We start from the raw sequence: 13,763 nt of genomic DNA on the forward strand, positions 1-13,763 counted from the left end.
CACTTATTGCCGGTTCACACTGCAGCGGCACGACTTTGGGGGCGACCTGTGAAGTTGCGTGCACCGCGACTTCTGCGCGACTTGCACGGACTTCATAAAATGAATGTCTATGCAAGTCGCTCAAGGTCGCCCCGAAGTAGTACAGGACCCTTTTTCTAAGTCGGAGCGACTTGTGTCGCTCCTATTAGAACCGTTCCTGTACTACACAATGGACTGCGACGGTCCACGACTTGTCAGGCTGACAAGTCGCCTGACAAGTCGTACTAGTGTGAACCGCCACTTAGACAGTACACCTATACCAGTCCTTAAAAGGACTTTTGTGGACCTATTACCGAGTGATTTGTGTCACTGACAATCTGTCCCTGCTCCACACAGCACACCTCTTCCTACACTGACAAAATGCAGAATGTAAAATGGCAGCCAGGTCAGGTCTATTTATAAGGTAGGGGGTATGTCCATGTGCTGAAATGTCTCAATTGGCTGTCCTGTACCACCTGATGGATGTGTCATGGGTCAAAGTTCTTCACAAGGTAAAAGAATATGGCGGCCGCGAACAACGCCATATGTTCACATGATCGGCGGACAGCAAACGAGCAAAGTTCGCCGCGAACCAACCGCCGAGCGAAACGCAAGGCCATCTCTAAAAGGCATTTTTCAGCATTTATGAAAGCATACACAACATTAAAATATGTTACCTAGTATCATTGTCAACTTGCCAGCTGTTACCAAGATTTGTTGAATCTGATTCTAGTTGACCATCTGGATTTAAGAAGTCATCACCTGCATTTCCATTGAAATTTCCGCAAAGTCCACAAACTTTGCCAGAGTACTTCTCTGGAATTTTCACTTGTACTCTGTGGTTTCCATCAAATTTCACTATAAGTCCAAAACCTGTTGTCACCACAACATTAGATCCACTTATAAATATTTCAACATCTGGTGTCAGGTGAACTGGAAGGGTCACCAACTGCCCATCCACCTGTCAAAAACAAAATGTAAGTAAAGAATATAGAGCAATAACAATATATATGGCCAAATGACTAAAAAATAGGGACTTTCTAGGAAGGCTCCCATTGATGAAGATTCAAAAAGTGTAAGAAAAATATTTCCAAGCTTATTAATCACAATATAGTCCCAAGTCTCAACCAATCCCTGGATGTCTCTACCTTTTAGCTTGTCCCTTGTGGAGATGAATGTATCTTTAGATTAATCTAACCATATGATGCCTTAAAGTAGAACTATAGGCAAAACTTTTTCTTTTACATTTCAGATTTTTGAATAGAGTGGGCTGGGGGTCATAACCCCTGTCAGATTTTTTCCACCATCTGTGTCCAGTTTCAGAGATTTCCCTTCACTTCCTGTCTCATAGCCAAACAAAAATTGAGAGGAAATCTCTGCAAATTAAGGGCATTTAATCTTGGGGACCCCCAGATTACCAGAACTAGTGTCCCCGTTTGAAGATTTCCCTTCTATTACTTTTCTGGGGACAACCCAAAATTTGGGATTTTCTTTTACTTTCACTTTCAATAATGATGGTAAACAGAAAAAATAGAGAGGGTGAATCTCCTTATTGGGGGCACAGACAGTAATAAAAACTGACAGGTGTTCTAATCCTTCTCCACTCTATTCAAAACTATAAAAAAAAATAAAGTTTTTCCTTTAGCTATACATTAAACCAATTGGGACCACTATGCTGTTTATACATTTGTATGTTTTGATGAATACATTTGGCAATCTTTTCTTTACACTTATGTGCTGTATCTCTTTTCCTGGGTGCTGTTCTAGAAAGTCTGAGGTTTTTTACTTTGTTATAGTCACTAGTTGGTTTAGGGTGACCTTTCACCCATTTATATCTTTCACTCGTTGTTATTCCCCTACCCTACACACACACACACAAACACTCATACATCAGCCATTGTGACAAAGATCTACTGAAACTGCTTTAATTTTATTTGTTAAAAAAAAAAAAAAAAAGACTAACCTTTACAACTCTGTTCTTATCCAGTGTTATTCTGTGTCCATACACTTCAACATTTACAAACTTCACATAAGACACCCTGGTGTTGGTTCCTCTGTGCTCATTGGCTGCCTCCACATTAAAGTATATCAGATTTCCATCATTTTCACAAAGCTTAGATAAAGTATAGGTACAAGTGCCCATGAAATGGTGCACCTGGTTGTCAAAGGTGTAATAATGAGGGTCTCCTTGCACTTCACAAATACCTTAGTAGAAAAAAAAACAAAAAACAATAAAACCAAATGCAATTTCCTAGATGAAAGAAGTAATTAACCTTGGAGAAGGGTTGTATCATGAAATTAGAGGGCCCATGTGCGAGATAAAAAGTGGGCCCTAGGCATTGTCAAAAAATGTTTTTTAAAAATGCAGCACATGCTAGAGGAGTGCAGTGTACAGTGGTGGGTAGTAGATGCAGAAGAGGAGTGCAGAGTTTATGGAGGTGGGTAGTATGTGCAGGAGAGGAGTGCGGAGTGTATGGCTGTGGGTAGAATGTTCAGGTGAGGAGTGCCGAGTGTATGGTGGTGGGTAGTGTTTGCAAGATGGTGTCAGTAGGGCAGTGGATGGTGTCAGTATTTCTTTATTATTTTTTTTTTTTTTTTTACAATTGAATTGTTTTTAAATTTTTTTTAACATTCTTTTTTTGGGAGGGGTGAACAGTGTCAGTAGGGCGGGGGGAGTACGGAGTAAGGCGTTAGAAGTTTTTTTATTTAATATTATATTTTACAATTTATTTTCTCAACCCTGTTGGTGGCTTTGGTGAGATATCAGCAGATCTCAGGCCTCTGACATCTCCCCTTTGTGACAGAGAAAGGAACTGAGGACAGAGACTCCCCAGTTCCTTTCTCTGTAGCCTCAGCTGCACTGAAGATGAATGAACAGGGCTCGGACATGAGGGATGAGAAGGAAAACATGAAGGAGGGCCGGAGGAGGTGGACACGGGGGGCAGTGGGACATGATCGTGAAGCCAAGGGGGGACAGTTGCAAGCACCGATCTCCCTGTATAGCTTTTCAGCTAACAGCTGTGGGAGGTAGAGGAGAAGCAGCTGTCAGCTGCTTCATTGATAGCTATACAGGGAGATCGGTGCTTGCAATTGTCCCCCCACATGTATCATCCCCCATCGTCAACCAGGGATGATCATCCATGAGTACAGTGTGGGTCACAATCCCCTCCCCCTTGTGTTCAGTGAGCGCCCTGCACCCATGGATGATATGCCACTGCCTTGGAGTGTGGAGGGGAGGACTGCATGAATTATATTTTGTTTCCCCGGATTTCTACATATTCATAAACTGCATTGCCTTCTTTTCTCTGTACCATATCTACATTTGTAACATATTTGTAATACTATTATTAAAATATTATTAAAAATAAAAACTTTATTTTTTGGTATCAATAAAGAAAATGCTTTCCATCCCACTCCTGGAAAACAAATCAAGCTGGCTGAGCATTGCTAAGCAATTCACAGGAAGCAGTGTATTTCATCAAAGAATACAAGGCTTCCTCTGATTGGCTGAGATGGAGGGCATGACATAATCCACCCTTCTCTCCCCCTCAGCTAATTAGAGGAAGTCCTTCATTCAATGATAAAATACAAAGCTTCCAGTGAATGGCTGAGCAGCACTCAGCCTGACTTTATCTTGATCCCGCAACAGACAGGTAGTCCCCATCCTGCTGCAGGAACACAGCACGATATACACTATCCAGCTGATGTACAGATTATACAGTGCTCCCAGTTCCCTGCTTTCAGCAGAGACATCTGTTAGGGAAGGAAATTATTTGTTTTGACCAGCTTGACCTAATACAATATGATTTTTCTCTTTTGTTAGAAAATTCTATCATGCTTTAAAGGAAACATTGTGATTTGTTCTAAATAACAAGTTACCTAAAACTTTAAATAATATACTATACAACATTTCCAGAAAAATTTAAATGAATAGTATATGAATCTACATTTATTAAAATGTGTGCTAATCTACTGTTAACATTTAAAACAATATGTGAAGAGTTGTTCAGATACCTGGTTGCGTTGGCACAAAAGGTGTGGTGGATGTAGTAGGTATTGTTGTTACAGTGGAACCTGTCAAAAGATTAGAAACATAAGATCATCTCTTCTTGTAAGCATTTCAGCATAAATTTGATTTGCTTAAATTCTACCCTTTCTCATAAAGTTTTACCATGCAAGGCTGGCCATGACAGTTTTTAACTCCTTCCCTATTTTCCTATCTCAGAACAGCTGCTGAACTAGCAAATATACTTAAAGCGGAAGTACAGCCTAATACTTTAATTTCTCCCCTGCAATCATTAATGTTAGCTGAGTTCAGCCTTATGTGTCAAAATGAAAAAATCCTAGATTTTCTACCTTTATTTTGCTGTATTCAGTGCTGTCACATGACTTCAATCCCTCTTCCTGCTGAGTCCAAGAGCAACAAGTGGGTGTGGTTACCGAAAGCTAGTGACATTACTTCCAGGGAGGGACACTGTTCCTGTGTAGCCAGTGGGCGTATACAGAATGGGAGGAGCTTATCATAGGTTCCCGCCCAGTGTTCTCTCATCAGTAAGGATGCATTGTACATCCTAATTCATGAGAAAATGAAGAAAAAATTCACACAGGACACAGGAGGAGAGGAGGGGCAACTGTCAGTGTAGCTGGAAGTGCTCTGGGGTCTCAGCTCACAGTCTACAATGATCATAGCACAGGCAACCACACTAGGTCTATGTATCCACTAGTGCAACTTGTCGTGCGACTTATTTATTTCAATGGCACTTGTTCCCATCTATGTGACTTTGAAACTCAGAGACTTTTAAAAATGAACCTACACTACTGGATCAAAGTCACATCAAAGTCGCACTCTAAATTGCAATAGTGGAAACATAGACTAAAGCACTGTTTCCACTAGTGTGACTTGTCATGCGACTTTGGACACACAATAATAATATCAAATATAAATAGATTTAACATACTATTAATAGGAAAAAATGCCATTTTGACTGGAGTTTCCCTTTAATGGTGAACAAAGAAACATTTCTGTGCAGATATTTATGCTCTCTCTGGGCAGCTTAGTGGTTAGCCCTTCTGCCTTGTAGCATTGAGGTCCTTGCTGGGAATCCTGGCCAAGACACTATCTGCACAGTGTTTTGTATGTTATCCCTGTGATTGTGTGTGTCCCCCCCCCCCCCCCCCTCACACTCTAAAACATGCTGATAGGTTTTTGACTGCTGTCTATATTCACACTAGTATGTACAGTATACTTTTAAAAAAAAAACAAAACAAAAAAAAACAGAATGTAAGCTCCTTGTGGGCAGGGACTGAATTCCGTTTTTTTTTTTTTTTTTTTTTTGCATAGTTATGTTGGTCCAGCTTGGACCAATGCATGTATACATATTTCATATTTAGCTAATCCCCGTGGAGCAGAAAATTTAGTAGCCACCTCTACCTACAGTGATCCGCGCTGTCTTCCAAGTCCTATAATGACCCCCAAAGGGTGTCTTTCACTCAGACATAAGCACCGTTCATTGTATTTTGTCAATGAATGAAATATGATTCTCTGATTGGACAAGGGGAAGAGAGGGGGGGAAGTTATGATTTCTACTTTATCCCATCAGAGAAAGCTTTTGTTTTAATTGAGAAAAATACACGGTGTTCTCTGAATACTGTCCATGTCAAGCAGACACTTCATTGTGGTGACTATACAGCAGAGCAGCTGGCTGGCTGGAAGACAGTAAGGATCACAGTAGTAGCACTGGCTTCCACAGGGATTAGTCTGATATGCAATATGCATACATACATTGGTCAAAAAAAAAAAATATTACTAGGAATTCAGCTTTAAAAAAGTCTACACTGGTGGAGGCTGTTATTGCTGACCTTTCCTTTTGAAACAATGTTGCTTGATTGTCATGCTTGTTCAGTGGCATAAGCCCTTTCTAAATCACTTGAACTCTGTGCTGTGTGATGTAAGGGGAATTTTGGTGGAAGGAATACTAGTGTACTTTAGAATAACTAAAGGGAAAACTTTTTTTTTTTTTTTTTTTTTTTTTCAATTTGGATAGACTAAGGGAGGGTTATAATCCCAGTCATTTTTTTTTTTTTTTTTTACAATTTTTGTAATTTAGGGGAAATTTCCCTTCACTTCCTGTCCCAGAGCCAAAACAGGAAGTGAGAAGAAATCCCTCTAACGTGAGGGAATCTCAGTGTGTCACCAGGGTGACCAGAACTAGTGTCCCCCCTTGGAAGATTTCCCCTCTATTAGTGTTCTGGTGTCAACCCAAAATGTGGGATTTTCTTTTACTTTCATCTTCGATGATTATAGTAACAGGACAAGTTGAGGGTGAATCTTCCTAACAGAGGCAGAGACAGCAATAAAAACTGACAGGTGTTTTAATTTCTCTCCACCCCAACCAAAAAAAAAAAAAAGGTCCGCCTTTCATTCATTTCATTACACTTCAAAGCAGTGGTTAATTTAAATGTAGTACTGCTTGCAGAAGTAGGTGGTGTATCAGAAACTGGGGGGGGGGGGGGGGAGTCTTCACTACTACTTGTAGGGGTTAAATGTTCTGTTGAAGAAAGTGCTGTGCCTCTTGTTGTTTCATTAGAGCTCCCTGCACCTGTACCTATAGTAGTGGTTGTAGAAGTTGTTGATTGCGCTGATGGTGTAACATTTGGTGTAGTAGAAATTATGATAGCTGAAGATGTAGTATGTTTTGGTGTAAGGGGTACTGTTGGACCTGAAATAGAAATAAGAAATGTGTTAGTTTCATATTATTGCTACTAAATATCTAAGCCTATACAGTTTTAATAATGAACATTTGAAAAGCTTAGGTTTTCCCAGAAGACGGTGGAACCATTCAGAAAGCGCAGCATGACTCAAAAATGCACAGTAGGAATCCATTTGTGAAACCTGAAGGTTTCACTGCTGGTTTCTCTTACTTAAAATGCCGCCACCTGCACCTGAAGCCGACTTACGAATGGCTCGTGGTGCCAGCATTGCGGGATGTTTCCTTATATTAAAAGTCAGCAGCTACAGCATTTGTAGCTACTGATGTTAATTTGTTTATTTACTGACTGGAGCTCTTCTTTAAGTTTGAAACACAAATACAATAAAACTATAGGGTTTGATTTACTAAGGGAATCGAGAATTATCACTCCTTCACAGATTGTAGCTGCACTCACTTGGAATACTCAAATATGTACACATGAAACAATAGACAATAATTTGCGTTCACATGAATGGATAATTGAAGTGAACACTGCATAACTCTCCTAAGTGAACATTCTGTCCTGTTTTGGCCTCATCATATTGTATCTGATTAAAATCCTAGACAAAAAGTTAGTCTTTCATCTGCGTTTATAAAAACAGTAAATGTGGGTCTTTTTTGGCATAGGCTAACTGAGCAATCATCTAGAGCCCTCTTCAGCCATAGAGGATGCTAAAATGCCAAAACTTGAAAACACTTCTGTTTAATTTTATGCTGCTGGGCTGATTACCTCCAATATTGTTGAGGTAATGCATTTACATTCTTAATTATTTCAAATCCAGGGGTAATTAAATCCTTTGTGACCAGAACAAACATTCTCTGTGATCTGTATTCACTATGACTGGTTCCTTATGCCTCGTACACACGTAACGATTATCAGCCGACCAATCGTCCGACTTTTGTCCAGAGTTGTGTTTTGTTGGTTGGAATGTGCCTAGACTGCGCATGATTTTTCTCGCCCAACAAAAATCTACTTCAGAAGTGATGTCATAGTGCTGGTTTACTTTCCGTGTGTTTTTTCTTCTCTGAGCATGCCCAGTCTTGATCATCAGATTTTTGTCTGGCGAAATCTGTACTGACTGACGGAAAATCGGCCGTTGTGGTGACGGCCAACAAAAATTTTATAGCCTGCACACCAGATTTTTTTCGGCCAAAAAGTCGGAGTCGGTTCTCGGAAGCATCATACTAACAAGCCGAAAATCGGCCGATCGGACGTTGGCCAAAAATTCCCGGCCAATAATCGATGCGTGTGTACGAGGCTTTATGGTGATCATGGGATTGCCAACCACGGAGAGTGGATCAAGTCGCTGGGTTCCCCAGCTGCACTTTGAATTGACTAATTTGCCTTTAACATTGTCCTCAGCCTTTCTCTGCTTTAGTTATCTCCACTAGATGTCGTATGCCTAATACTTAGAAGGCTTGTTATCAAAAGCACCTTGAAATTAAAGAAAAATCTTTATCGATAGCAAGTCATTTGAGAAATTCTTTATTGGTTGACAACTTTGAAGCTATCTGATTTTTTTTAAGGAGATGAGATCCTAGATGAATATTATTTACTTTTGCTACCAAAATTATATTTATTTTTGCATTTGATATTAAAACTGTGGATATCTTAATGCTCTTATTTATGAAATATTATAATGCTGCAAGTAGTAGAGAATATAAATCTTTTTTATGCAAAACTCCACTGAGAGAGGTGGAACCCTACTTTAAATGCCTCACAAAGTGGTGTACGATGAGGATTACTCAGTTGATTTATGTTTGCATTTCTGCACTATGCTACATATGTCACAGAATCTTGCCCAGTCAGTGGTGCCTTGCAAGCCTGGGTATTTCTACCTGCTGATCTAGATTCAGGGACAGGCTTGTACAGGTAGGTATTCGGTTAACTCATAATTACTAAAATGACTAAATTACTAAAATAAAAACAATTCTGATAAAAAGTATATATATATATCTATTTGGTGATAGGGCAAGTATCATCATGGGGAGCAAATACTGTAGCTGTCTAGTTCAGTGCAAAAACAGCACTATGTCGCACTTAGGGTGGGGATTGGGGGCTGCCAGGAACTTGAAATGCATGAAAAACACTGATAACCGCTAAGACTTTCTTAGAGCACTACATTTATCAGACACCATAAGCTAATTTACCTGAAGATCTGGTGGAAGCAGTTGTTGAAAGAGGACTAGTGGTAGCTGGTGTGGTAGATGTTATAGGTGGTGTTGTTGGTGGTCTGTTTGGATCTGTATAAATGTGAACATAATTTTTGCTGTTATATATTGAGAATTCTATTACAATATAAATGTAATTTAAAAGAAAACATTTTACAGGCTTACCACAAATAGTGTTATTTATCCAATCAACCAATATAACACCCAAAGCTTCACAAGCTTTAGCATAGGATTCCAGGACACCACAAAGTAGATCATCATTTCCTCCTGTGACACACTGGTCAAAGACGCAACTCTCAAAGTACTGCTGTGGACGGAGATAAGGATGACAAGGGCTGAATGGTCCATCATTCTGTCTGATGATCCAGCATTTTCTTTCTGCTTCTTGTTGTACAGAGGGAGGACAGAGAGGAGGAGGTGGTGGAGTAGAGTCACAACTAAAGAACAATATATATATTTAGGTCATATATTTATTCAGCTACAGCACATGTTATTTTATCTTGAAACATGTATAGAATTTCAAAATAAAAAATTTATTGAAATAGAAATTTCTGCGAACATTGGAGAATTTGTGCAAAATGTCCCTATTTGGGCAAAATGCATTGGAGCCATAAGGAAAGTAAAATAATGATGGTTTTTGTTGTTTTTATTAAGGTTGCAATGGGTTATGACCAGAATATGTGGTTATGCAAAAGAAAAAAACAGCCCCTCATTAGCCTCATTATTTTAATTTTTTTTTACAAAAAGAAAAAATAAATAAATAAAAAAAGAAGAAAATATAACGAATAAACTAACATACCCTAAATATTAAAAAAAAAAAAATCTCAGTAAGCAAAACTGAGAGTTTTCACTTAAAAAAAAAAACACCCCCCTTTTTTTTTACACAGACTGAAATAACTGTGACAAAAAAGGAACAGAAAAACTAAAATAGAAAGAAAATATAATACATAAACAAAATTACTCTAAATAATAAAAAAAATATATATATCTCAAGTGAAATTGAGAGTTTCCACATCAGAAAAACTTTGCCGGCAGTGAGATCTGTGTTTTTATGGAAAGCTCAAATTCATCAAAATAATTTAATTTATCCCAAGACATGAACAGTGGCCCTTACTGAGGAGAAGATTAGTGAATTAATTAACATAATAATATTTAAAAGTTCCTAGTAAATACCTAATTGAATATTAGAACTTTCCAACCAGGTTGCACTGTTCATGTATGAATGCATGATTAAAGCCCCGTACACACATAGCGATTGTTGGCCGTAAATATTCGGCCGCCGAATGATCGGCCGATTGTCGGCTTGTTAGTATGATGCTTCCGACAACCGACTCCGACTTTTCGGCCGAACAGAATCGGGTGTGAAGGCATTACAATTTTTGTTGGCCAACACCAGAACGGCCGATTGTTCGCCAGTCAGTACAGAATTTGGCCGACAAACAGCCGATTAGCAAGACTGGGCATGCTCAGAGAAGAAAAAACACACGGAAAGTTTACCATCACATGACATCAGTTCTGCAGTCGGCTGTTGTTGGCCGACAAAATTCATGTGCAGTCTTTTGCAGTTTTCAGCCGACAGGACAGCACCGGACAAAAGACGGCTGATCGTTCGGTCGACATTCGGGACGTGTGTACGGGGCTTTAGGATCAGTGTTGACTGGCTTTTTTTGCTTCAAAACTCCTTCTCTCTCCAAACATGTCTATGGGAATGTAAAAGCAGCTGAAGCAGGTCAAATGCAGGTCAACTGCACCAGCAAAAAATTCTAAATGGTCTCAGAAGCATCCCAAACTGATGTCAAAAGCACCCTGCATTTGTTCATCAAATCTCTTGAAGACAGGCCCTTGGTTACAATCACATTACTTCCTCATATAACTTTTTAGATACTTACGGCCATCCATCATCAGGGACTCTCCAGCTGTTTCCAAATTCATTGACATTAGTTACAATGCTGCCATCAGGAGTCATAAAGTCATCATGGCGGTTATCATTATATGTTCCACACAAACCACATAATGCTCCTTTGAAATTTTCATTGACTTTCACAAACAGCTCGTGATCACCATTAAACTGAACTTCAAGTCCAAAGTTAGTACTAACTGTAACATAATGGCCACTCTGTGTAATACTTATACCCGACACATAGGCAGGAAGTGTGACAATTGCATTGTTAACCTGACAAAAAAAATGTTAGTAAATTAGACAAAATGTATATTAAAAAACGAAAAGGCAATGTAGTAAAAATAATGTATCAAAGGGAGAGTCTGAATTAAAGCATTGTTGTCTTTTTCCCTAAATGGGGTCATAGGCGCACAGGCAATTGGCAGCCACCTTACCTTTGCTTTAGCCAATTCAAGGCCATGCCCTAATTACAGGCCAAGCACATATGCTGCCCAGAGTTTGAGCAATGCATATCCTGCAGTCAGTACCTGCGTAATTAACTGTGTGTTCCACTAAGCAACTTGCATCCCAGCACTTGTGTGACTCTATGTGCACTCCAACCTATACCCAGAATACTACTACCTGTATACCTGTATATCCTTGTATACCCCAGCCAGCATGCAATCTTCCTTCACCTTTGTGACTCCCTGTGTATCTCAGCCAGCAACCTGTAAATCAATACCCGTGTGATTCCCCATGTGTTCTAACCAGCAACTTGCTACCAGTACTTGTGTGATTCTCTGAGCACTCCACAGCCTACATCCAGTCTCTCTACACCTGTGTGTCCTCTGTACTCTATAGACGTTTGCTCTGAGCCCAGAATACCATAGCTACAAGAGACTTGACACATTTATTCATAGTGAGCCCAGCACCCCTATGCTGCAAGAGACTCATCCTGGCATACCTCTACTCAGTCTCTGGTAAGGCTGCAACCTGGGAGTTGTCAGCTGCAAACCCATCACCCTTTGAGGGCTACTGTGGTAAAGACCAGGTGTCTCCTAAGACCCTGTGCCTCTGCCCTTTCTATGGGCCTTTCTATGGCCTCTCACCTTCTATGAATGAACAGGCACACTGACTTGATTTCCTTCAGTGCCATAAGATATCCAGTCTCTGCTGTATGCTTGGCCTTTCAATTACCACTCAAGGCTCTCTGTGTCTCTTCTATGGCCTACACCCCCACCAATCCTCAGCTGTGACTATCAAGTCCTTATTGGTCTGTCTGCCTCATATTTACAATGCATGCAGCCGATTACGTCATTGGCGCATGCGCTCTGAAGGAATGGCCACACGTGCCGTTCCTTCAGAACCCCATGCCGTGAACGGCAGCTCCCGTGCATCAGATGGCCAGAGGAGGCGAACAAGGAAGCAGGGCAGCCAGAGTTGTCGGCCACCCTGTTGCTGAGTGGACGACACTGCGGAGGCTTCGTTTTTAGGTAAGTATTTCATAATGAGCTAGTATGTGATGCATACTAGCTCATTATGCCTTTGTCTTTACAGGTTTTTTTTTTCTCGTTTTTTTTATGTGCATTTACTTCCTCTTTAATGGCTTGATTTCTAATCAGGCTTTTAGCACTCCAAAAAGTGCATAATACAGATGTTTATGTTTTTTATCAAATACATTTCTGACTGGAATTCCACTTTAGGATCCCTTCTTCAAGATTTACACAGTTCTCTATTTCTATAAAACTAAACAAAGGAAACGAAGGGGTACTGAATCTTTAATAGCAAATTACTCAAAAAGAGGTATTTCTTAAACTCCAAACACTTGGCATTATTTTGCATGGGTAACCTACATCCTGTGAAGAATATTCCATTACCATGGAACGTTGGAAGAGAGCAATCAAGAAAATCATGAGACATAAGAGAAAAAAAGAGAACAGAGCTATGAGATCCAATAGTAAACATAATTATACTGACTCATACAGTATACAGTACAAAACAATCCCTTTTCCTTCATTTTATATATAAATATATAAAAATACTTTTTCAACTATACGTACATGCACAATGTTGTTCTTTTCAATGAAGATCTCTGTTCCATCGATCGTAATATTGACTGAGTTAATGGCAGTCCAGCTTGGGTTACCTCTGTGTTCATTACGTGTGATGACACTAAAGCTGTGAGAAGTATTAGCACACGTTTCAGTCGCAGTGTAAGTGCAAGATCCCTGGAAGTGATGAACTGCGCCATCAAATGTTGTATAATGAGGATCTCCATAGATGTGACAGATTGCTGTGCTTGGCGGGTAGCAGCCCAACAACCCATTTTGGACCTTGCAGATTTCATCTCCAGTACAAGACATTGGATCACATGTTATGTTGTTCTCTCCCTTGCAAGTACATACACTCTCACAGTTCTCTGTTATGAATTGTTCTCCCTCCTGTAAATGACCAAGACAAGCTGTGATGAAGGAAATACTGATACAGAGATTTAAAGTACGGTAAAATATTTTTCTACGCTCTTACCGTGTAATAAATGCCATTGTAAAGGCAGCCACAATGGGACTCAGGGACACAGGTTCCTCCACTGATGACATACCCTGAATCACATTCACATCCTTCTGAACATGGCAGGCTGCAGTTCCCTTGTGGTTGTGGCTCTAGACATGTGGCCGGACAGGCAGATGCACAGGTACTAAAGTGACTATTTGCAGGGCAGTCAGGTGCTAAAATGAAAACATTTTGTTTACAATAAAATTGTTCTGAACCACATTTGTTATTTATTTTCATTTTTCATCATAATTAAATTGCAATTGATAGTGCTTTATCTACACATACAGAAGATTATGAAATAGTTAAAATTGTTCATGTTAATTTGGTGGATAGTATTAGTACAAAATACACTTTATAAAGATAAAGGTATATTCCAGACAGGTATGTATATT

General features: G+C 39.7%; 1 protein-coding gene and 1 long non-coding RNA gene across 3 annotated transcripts in view; both read right to left on the reverse strand.

The window, feature by feature from the left end:
• LOC309551102 (IgGFc-binding protein-like) overlaps nucleotides 1-13,763 on the reverse strand; it is a 106,843-nt gene that overhangs the window by 81,063 nt on the left and 12,017 nt on the right. The window contains exons 1-4 of one of the 2 annotated variants that reach the window (XM_082251548.1): nucleotides 6,624-6,737; nucleotides 4,033-4,092; nucleotides 1,982-2,223; nucleotides 696-979 (exon numbers count right to left, since the gene is read on the reverse strand). The exons of the other annotated variant lie outside the window; for it this stretch is intronic. Of the exons in view, the coding sequence (XP_082107674.1) occupies nucleotides 696-979; nucleotides 1,982-2,161 (464 nt within the window). The 5' untranslated portion in view covers nucleotides 2,162-2,223; nucleotides 4,033-4,092; nucleotides 6,624-6,737. Of the gene's footprint in view, nucleotides 1-695; nucleotides 980-1,981; nucleotides 2,224-4,032; nucleotides 4,093-6,623; nucleotides 6,738-13,763 lie in introns of those variants that run through there. 2 annotated transcript variants of the gene reach the window in all.
• LOC309551118 lies at nucleotides 8,921-10,909 on the reverse strand. Its single transcript, XR_014225056.1, has 3 exons — nucleotides 10,829-10,909; nucleotides 9,105-9,376; nucleotides 8,921-9,011 (listed from the first exon to the last, which is right to left on the reverse strand). It is a non-coding gene; the product is annotated as an uncharacterized lncRNA (long non-coding RNA).

Source organism: Pelophylax lessonae, assembly GCF_965119305.1.
Source record: "Pelophylax lessonae genome assembly, chromosome: 3".
In the NCBI taxonomy this organism is placed as follows: Eukaryota; Metazoa; Chordata; class Amphibia; order Anura; family Ranidae; genus Pelophylax; species Pelophylax lessonae.